Genomic DNA, 9,623 nt, shown 5'->3' with positions numbered 1-9,623 from the left:
AGAAGTCCTTGATGAAGTGCCTGTAAAACCCTGCATGCCCTAGAAAACTTCTAACACCTTTCACGGAGGTCGGTGGAGGAAGCTTAGAAATAATCTCAATCTTTGCCCGGTCGACTTCAATACCATGCTTTGAAATTTTGTGCCCAAGCACAATGCCTTCGTCAACCATGAAGTGACACTTCTCCCAATTTAGCACAAGGTTGGTCTCTTCGCATCGCTTAAGCACTTTTCTAAGATTATTAAGACAGTGCTCAAACGAATCACCAACCACCGAGAAATCATCCATGAAGACTTCATGAAAGTCCTCAACCATGTCGGAGAAGATGTACATCATACACCTTTGGAAAGTGGCCGGAGCATTGCACAAGCCAAATGACATTCGGCTAAAAGAAAAAGTGCCATATGGGAAAGTGAATGTAGTTTTCTCTTGATCATCCAAAGCGATGTTGATTTGATTGTAGCCAGAGTAACCATCAAGGAAACAATAAAATGACCTCCCCGCTAGCCGATCAAGCATTTGATCAATAAAAGGCATAGGGAAGTGGTCATTGCAAGTAGCACTGTTAAGTTTCCGATAGTCCATACAAACTCGCCATCCGGTCACAATTCACGTTGGAATGAGCTCATTCTTCTCATTTTCGATCATGGTCATGCCACCCTTTTGTGGCACACATTGTAATGGGCTCACCCACAAACTGTCGGCAATGGGGTAAACTACCCCGACATCCAACCACTTGATAATCTCCTTCTTTACTACCTCTTGCATTGACGGGTTCAACCGCCTTTGATGTTCCATACTTGGCTTTGTTTCGCTCTCCAATTGGATTTTATGTTCACAAATTCCCGCGGGGATTCCACGAATGTCCGCAATGGTCCATCCAATGGATTGCCTATGTTCTTTCAAGAATTCCAACAATTGGTTTACTTGCACATCATTTAGCAAAGACGAAACGATTACGGGTAAAGTATCATTAGAGCCAAGAAATTGATACCTTAAGTGCGGCGGGAGAGGCTTGAGCTCTAGTTGTGGTGGCTCAATGATTGATAGCTTGGCGGGAGGTGTGGCCCTATTCTCCAAGTCAAGAGAAAGTTTTGCCGAAGTGTAAGTATAGGATCCAAGACCCTCTAATGCATTTACCGACTCCATGTACCCATCCATGTCCTCACCATCAAACTTTACCAAGATAGCCGCCAATGACTCACCAAGGCATTGTTCTTCCATTTCAATTCGACGGCATCTTCAACCTCATCAACCACATCTATCACTGAAATGCTCTAATACTCATGGGGTAATTTCATACCCTTGCTCGCTTGAAATGTGACTTCTTCATCATTCACCAGGAACTTAATTTCATTTTGCTCCAAATCCATGAGTGCTCTTCCCGTGGCTAGGAATGGTCTCCCCAAGATGATAAGGATCTCTTTATTAACATCACAGTCAAAAATTACAAAGTCAGCGGGCAAATGGAATTTTCCAACTTTCACAATCACATCATCAACAATTCCTACCGGTCGCTTAATATATCGATCGGCCATTTGTAACCTCATGCTTGTTGGCCTCGGCATCCCTAATCCCGCTTGCTTGTAGATGGCAAGTGGCATCAAGTTGATGCTAGCCCCATTGTCATAAAGGGCATTTGCAAAGTCACGCTCCCCGATAGTGCATGGAATAGTAAATGCTCTCGGGTCCTCTTTCTTTTGGACAAGGCTTGTGGCAATAATAGAGCTAACCCGGTGAGTCATGTTTACCACATCATTCTTTGTGGTCCTCTTTTTGGTGATCAAATCTTTCAAATATTTGGCAAACCCCGGCATTTCTTGAAAAGCCTCCAAGAATGGAATGTTCACCGACAATTGCTTTAGAATATCATAGAATTTCTCAAGCTTGCTATCATCAACCCTTCTAATAAGTCTTTGAGGAAAAGGCGGAGGAGGTCTAGGAATAGGAGGTGGAGCTTATGATGTCTCCTTCTCCTTTTCCTTCACCTTCTTTGTTCACTTCTTGCACCTTCTCTTTTTCTGGCACCCTTTCAACTTCAACAACCCCTTGCTCTTCTGCTTCAACTTCTTGTTCGGCTTCTTCCCCAACAACCTCTTGCTCAATGTCACCTGGTAAAACCTTCCCACTTCTAGTAGTTATTGCCATGACGTGTGAAGTTGAGCCACTTCTACCACTCTTCGGGTTCGCAATGGAATCACTAGGAAGTTGCCATTTTTGCTTTGGGTTTTGCTCTCTTGAAAGGTCTCTCATTTGCATCTCTAACTTTTGGATAGATGTGGTGTGAGAGCCAACAACTTCGGTCATGTTTCTCATGGACGCGTCAGATTTTTCTTGGTTTTGCAATACTCTTTCAATCATGCTTTCTATCTTTGACTCACTTGACAACCCTTGATTTGCATAATGACCTTTTGTGGGAACATACGGGTTGGAGCTCCGACTTGCAAAGTTGTTGTTGTTGTTCCAATTTCCTTGATGCGAGTTACCTTGATCATTTCTCCATTGTTGGTTGCCTTGCCCTTGCGGGTTTGGCCTCCACTGGCTTTGTTGCCCTTGACCATGGTAGGGTTACCTTTGATACCCTCCTTGAGGGTTGTTGATATAATTTTCTTCCTCAAAATTTTCATCTAAGATGGGTTGGACATCTTCCACTGCATTCACTTTCTTTGTCTGATTCTCGGTAAACATCTTTGTCAGCACATTTACATTTCTTGCAAGCCACAATCACTTGATACCTCTCTTGATTTTCCTTGATTAAGTTGCTCAAGGAAGCAGAGCCATATGAGATTCCTCTGGTAGTATCCTCTGAATGCCATTCTTGGTTGTGCTTTGCCATTTTGTCCAGGATTTGTGTCACTCTTGCAAATGATTTGTCCATGAAAGATCCGTCAGTTGCATTCTTGGCGATGGCTTGGTTCATGGGATCCAAACCCATATAAAATTTTTCCAACAACATGGAATCCGGAAAACCATGGTTTGGAGACCTCACCAAGTATAATTTGAAGCGATCCCATGCCTCATGCAACTGCTCTCCCTGTATCTGCTTGAAGAAGAAAATCTTATCCCGCAACTCAGACTTTTTGCTCTGCGAGAACCACTTGGACAAAAATGCCCGGACAAGTTCGGGCCAAGAATGGATAGAGTTGGGTGGCAGATTCTGGAGCCATTTCCTCGCATCCCCAGCTAGAGAATACTTGAAGCATCTCAACCTCAGGGCATCGTCAGAGACATTGTTCTGTTTGTGCATTGCACACACACCCAAGAAATTCCTAAGGTGTTGTGTTGGATCATCATCAGTGGAGTTTCTGAAAAATCCTTCTGCCTTGAGCATCAGAATTAGACCGTATTCCACTTTAAATGTTGCAGCTCCAACATCTGGCGGTACAATGGCGCTAGTATCCTCAATGTACTCCTCGATGTCTGCGAAAGGATTCTCTCCCATTTCTGTCTCCGCATCATCACCATATTCAGACATGTTTTCCTATCAACACCAAGCAAAGAAAGGAAAGTGTGATGGAATAGAAATAGACGTTAAGTAAAGTACACACTAAATAGTAATTTCAAAACCGTATTCCACGGCAACGACGCCAAAATTTGATACGCTCAAATTACACTTTAATAAATAGTGTAAGGCGGTTGGTGTCAAATATAATAACCCAATAAGGTTGGGGTCGAATCCCAAAGGGAATAGGTGTGAAAAGGTTACTCTTATAGTGTGTTACTCGACTAAAGTCGTATCTCTATTCGGTTAACAGTAACAAGAGAATGGTTTTATAGTAACAAGAGTATGAATTGAGTTTGTTTGGAAGTATCAACTAATTGGAATATTTATAGAGTAATTAATTGGATTAAAGAGACCAAGGTTGTATCCCCTTTAATGGAGTGTAATGCTTATTGATGTTAATATGATATATTTTTATTGGAAGGTTATTTTGATATGCAAATGATGTCTAAGTGACTACCCAATATTTCCCAATAGTTGAGTAGTATTTCCTCTTTATAATTTTCCCAAATATAAAAGAGTTGAAATTTAGAACCATCAATATATGCCAAGTAAAACCCACTTATTCCTAAGCGATTCTATTAAACAAGGTTTAAAGCCTCGAGTCATTGATATTTACTTCTACCAAATTCTAATCCACTTTCCCAAGCAAAGCAAGAATTTAATGGCACTTGTTAATGTTTGCAACCACCAACAATAAATGAAGAATGAGAAGTAAACAAATATCAACCAACCATTATATATATATATTCAATGTTAAACACCCATTAGCATAACACCCATTTAGGGTCCACAACCTTAGTATTTAAAGTTAGCTACTCATACTACAATACAAAAACCAAAGAGTATTTAATGTCATAAAATCATACAAATTAGAGAATCTTCACCCAAAAGCTTCTAAAAGTGAGGAATATTAATGTCTTGTAATGTGGTTCAAAGACTAGACAAGATGAGCCCACAAAGTCATCATAAAACTATTTATAGTAGACTCAAAATCGGGATAGAAAACGGACAAAAATGCCCTTTCAGGTCTGATATGCGATCGCATTCTTGTCGCTGAGCACGTATGCGGTCCGCATCTTGAACATCCTCATCGCAGACTGGAACCCTAGTTTACAGGTCTTCTTCGCATTCCAATTATGTGGATTGCACTGCAGAAATGCGAACGCATTTTGCATCGCATCTTCGTCCTTCAGTGACCTTCATGGTTGGTTTGCGGTTCACTCTGCGGCTCACATGTTGGTTCTGCGGTCGCATAATGGACCGCATTATTGACTTGATATTTAACCCAAATCTCTGCTTTTGTCTGTGATTTGACGTGCATTATGTGACTCGCATGTCTGATCTGCGATCTCATAGTGTATCGCAGACCAGCATTTTTGCTACATTTTGCTCTTTTCTTGTCTTTTTGCTTCCATTTCCATGTTCTTGGGTTTTCAGTCCTTATGTACTGTAGAAACAACAAAACTACATAAGTAACAGAGATAATTGCATTAAAACAAGCTAAAATCTAAGCAATTAGTATTGAAATGTGCCGAAAATCTCCGGTACATCAGTCGCAATGGGTATGTGAGAAGTTGGATAGTTGTGCGGATCAGGCATCTAGTCGAAGAAGCATGTCATGTCTATTGAAGTCTGCATGCACCCCAGATAAGTCCGTCCTTCCTCCCTGAAAGAGACACTTCTCTCTAAATTCATTTTCTTGCCTTTTGCTTAGTTTTCCTTGAATCAATTTCGGTCTAACTCTGTTTCCGAAACTAATACAAATAAAAGGTGGCAAGATTGGCTTTACAGGGTCCTGCTTAACAGAAGCTAAAGAAAAGTACCCAACCTCAGCGGGTGCATCAAGTCGATCCCGACTGGCCATGATGGCTGATGCTTTGAAATAAAATTTATTGAAAAGGAAAAGAAAGCCAAAGGCAAAAGCCCAAAGGTGGAATAAAGTGAAAGGGCCGAAGCCCCACGTGGGTAAGCCGTCATGAAATCTTAAATGCTGAGTCCCTCGGTTTGAAAGATAGATCAATCTTAAGAAAACCACTAAGCAGCAGAGGTTCTCAACAAAGGTTCGGGCCGAGATCGAGTGATTGAGACAATCAAGGCCACAAAACCAACCACCATTTCAAACCAATAATTTTTCTTTGTTTAAAATTAAAACAGGTGCAACCCAAGGCAACCGTGCAAAAGCAGGTGCAGCCAAAAGAAAAGCTACGCAAAAGCTAGAAACAACTTTGTAGAAACAATCAATCCAAAAGAAAAGTTTTCTTCCAAAATTCTTTCGTGCATTTTATTGAAATAAAAGAAATGAAAGAGAAAATGAAAAAAAAGAGAGAAGGAAAGAAGAAAATCTGAACAAAATGATAGTTCAGAACCCCTAATCTCAACCTTTTACGCCTTTTGCCAACATTAGGGCTCCAATCCCTGAGTTGAACTTTTTAAACATAGGGCCTCCATTCCCTAGTCGCCTTTTGCCAACATTAGGGCTCCAATCCCTGAGTTGAGCCTTTTAGACATAGGGCCTCCATTCCCTAGTCGCCTTTTGCCAACATTAGGGCTCCAATCCCTGAGTTGAGCTTTTTAGACATAGGGCCTCCATTCCCTAGTCGCCTTTTGCCAACATTAGGGCTCCAATCCCTGAGTTGAGCTTTTTAGACATAGGGCCTCCATTCCCTAGTCGCCTTTTGCCAACATTAGGGCTCCAATCCCTGAGTTGAGCTTTTTAGACATAGGGCCTCCATTCCCTAGTCGCCTTTTGCCAACATTAGGGCTCCAATCTCTGAGTTGAGCCTTTTTAGACATAGGGCCTCCATTCCCTAGTCGACTTTTTTTCCAACATTAGGTCTCCAATCCCCGAGTTGAGCCTTTTAGACATAGGGCCTCCATTCCCTAGTCGCCTTTTCGCCAATATTAGGGCCCTTTTAGACATAGGGCCTCCATTCCTTAGTCGCTTTTTTTGCCAACATTAGAGCTCCAATCCCTGAGTTGAGCTTTTTAGACATAGGGCCTCCATTCCGTAGTCGCCTTTTGCCAACATTAGGGCTCAAATCCCTGAGTTGAGCTTGTTTAGACATAGGGCCTCCATTCCCTAGTCGCCTTTTGCCAACATTAGGGCTCCAATCCATGAGTTGAGCTTTTTAGACATAGGGCCTCCATTCTCTAGTCGCCTTTTGCCAACATTAGGACTCCAATCCCTCAGTTGAGCTTTTTAGACACAAGGCATCCATTCCCTAGTCACCTTTTCGCCAACCTTAGGGCTCCAATCCCTGAGTTGAGTTTTTAGACATAAGGCCTCATTCCCTAGTCGCCTTTTGCCAACATTAGGGCTCCAATCCCTGAGTTGAGCCTTTTAGACATAGGACCTCCATTCCTTAGTCGCCTTTTGCAAACATTAGGGCTCCAATCCCTGAGTTGAGCCTTTTAGACATAGGGCCTCCATTCCCTAGTCGCCTTTTGCCAACATTAGGGCTCCAATCCCTGAGTTGAGCTTTTTAGACATAGGGCCTCCATTCCCTAGTCGCCTTTTGCCAACATTAGGGCTCCAATCCCTGAGTTGAGCCTTTTTAGACATAGGGCCTCCATTCCCTAGTCACCTTTTCTGCCAACATTAGGGCTCCAATCCCTAAGTTGAGCCTTATTAGACATAGAGCCTCCATTCCCTAATAGCCTTTTGCCAACATTATGGCTCCAATCCCTGAGTTGACATTTTAGATATAGGGATCCATCCCCTGAATAGTTTAGATTTTGTTGCAAATAACTCAGGAAATTTTCCTAGTGAAAACTGGGGCAGAAAAATTTCGTTCGTTTGTTTGTTTTTGGTGTCTGAGCAGGTTGTACCTCGAGACACATGGTTCAATATGACCGAAAGAATGAGTCTCAATTAAGAATAAAGAAAGAAGAAAAAGAACAAAAAAGGGGTGAATTCAAAAGGCTGAAGCGGAGGAAGATGCGGACTGATCAAGAAATAATTGAAGTCACAAGCTTCGCCCATCCTACCTTGATCCAATGCTGAAGAAAGAATCAGCACCTACAACTTGCGAGTATCAAGATTCAGATCGGGGTCCACAACAAAATCAGCTAAGACTCAAGATCAAGTTTTAAGAGATTTATAGATAGGAATTTTGTAACTTGTAGCTGATAGGCCTAGCTAGCTTAGCTTTAGATTTTCTCTTTCGGTGTAACAAGGAGGTCAGCAAGCAGTAGCAGCAGCAACAACAGTGAAATCACAGCTCCCGGTAGTCCCAGCTACCAAAACTTCCAGAACTACACTAACCTGATTCCTTTATAGCCAAGGATATGTAGGCAACCTCTTAAGCAAGGTTCGGTCAGACATTTTTCAAAAATGCTTCTCATGGAGTGCCAAACAGGCAAAAATCCCTCATAATTGCTCATTTTATCTTTGCCCGAAAATCCTTCATGTCTCCGAGCAAAGAGGGACAACTATGAGCACGTGATTTTTGCCTCGCATGAATTACTCCTACAGAATCTCCAAAATTAGGATTTTTATTTTTATTATATGGTTTTTAGGAATTAATTGCTCAATTTTCGTGTTTGTTTACATTTTGTGTGCATAATTAATTTTATTTAAATCATGAAAAATAGAAAAAATATCACGCACTCCATTTAGGATTTAATTTTACATTTTTTAGATTAATTAGTAAATTAATTTGTTTTATAAAATATGAAAATCACAAAAAAATAGTTCATTTTGCATTTTAACTCTTTAATTTTGAATTTTATAGTTTTTCTTTAAATTTAGGATTTAATTAATTATTGTAAATACTATGATGATTGATTAATCTAATTGGGTAGGTTAATTTAGTTTAAAAAATTAATTTAGGTTTTATTTTTAATTTGAAAAGAAAAGGATTTGAAAATAAAAAGAAATTAGAAAGGAGAACAAAATCTGATATTTGGGCTGTTTTAATTCAATCTCCCGAGGCCCAAGTGTATTTTTTCCTAAACCCGCTCAAAACCGGCCTAGATCCGCGTCCCAACCCGGTTCAAACCCCCTAGTAACCAAAACGACGTCGTTCTGATAACCCTTTGATCACGACCGTTGGATCTGCTTAATCCAACGGTCCGGAACTAGGGTGCCTCTTGATATACAATTGTCCAAACGCCCGTACCCCTACCCCCGTCTCTCATCTCTCATCTCACCCTCTCCAACCGGAACCGAAACCCTAGCAGCCACGCTAAAATCCCACCGCCTGAGGGTGGCGGCGCCACCACCAATCATCACCAAAATAACACCCTAGGATCGTCTTCGATCCCTCATTCCAAATCTTCACTTAGATTCCTTCGAACATCTCTGGAATTTCTCGAATCTTACATCTGAGAGTCGAGCCTTAGGAGCCAAATCCTGACCAGTGCATGCAAGGTCAAGAGTCCGTTTTTCTCACGAGTTTTAGGGTCGGTTTAGTTGCTAAATAATGTTGTTCGTTTGTTCTTGACAAAGAACAAATGATTAACCTCATTTCGAGACTCAAATCGGAGGGTCAGTCGTGATCGAGTTTAAAATCGGTGAGTTTTTTCTTAGTTTTTGTTGGTTTTGTTTATTTCACCTCGTATTTGAATTTTTCTTCTGACTGAAACTAGTTGAGGTTCCAGTTGAACCCAACTTTTTCCCTTTTAAGTTAATCTGTTTCTTCATACTTGTTTCCTTTATGTTTAGTTTTTCTTTCTCCGCAATTGCTAATAAGCTGTGCCTTGATCTTTTGTTTGCCCATTTTCTTAGGTTTCGAGGTTTCAAATTTCTGATTTTTTCCCACTTTGCTCATACTGATTTCTACAATATAGCATGTTCTGTTTTGTTTGATTAATTTTATTTGTTTCATTTTATTTGTTTGATCGATGATCCATTAGTAGTAGAGTTCAATTATGAGCTTTAGTAATTAAAGTTAATTCAAGCCAAAAATTAGAGTTATTTGGATTTGCCTTCCAGTTTTAAGATTTCTTATGTTCTTCAGTGTCATTTGGTCATTCTGAGTATTCAAACCCCTCATAAGTAACTATGGTCATCACTGACTAGTTAAAAGGGGCTGGTATAGTTGGACTTTGGGTTAGTTTAACTTAAGTTAACAATTCGGAGGGTAAATAACATGTTTGTTAAGGGTAATTTGGGGAATT

The 9,623-nt window shown here is 40.7% G+C and overlaps 1 protein-coding gene across 1 annotated transcript; it reads right to left on the bottom strand.

Annotated features, from left to right (window-relative positions):
- Positions 1 to 1,275: 1,275 nt before the first annotated feature.
- Positions 1,276 to 1,815, bottom strand: LOC142174536 (uncharacterized). The gene has a single exon (XM_075240347.1). It carries the CDS (start codon positions 1,813 to 1,815, stop codon positions 1,276 to 1,278), a length of 540 nt encoding a protein of 179 aa, XP_075096448.1.
- Positions 1,816 to 9,623: the final 7,808 nt, after the last annotated feature.

Source organism: Nicotiana tabacum, chromosome 20, assembly GCF_000715075.1.
Source record: "Nicotiana tabacum cultivar K326 chromosome 20, ASM71507v2, whole genome shotgun sequence".
Lineage (NCBI taxonomy): Eukaryota > Viridiplantae > Streptophyta > Magnoliopsida > Solanales > Solanaceae > Nicotiana > Nicotiana tabacum.
Note: the sequence above shows the minus strand (reverse complement) of the source record. Positions and strands in the feature narration are given on the sequence as shown.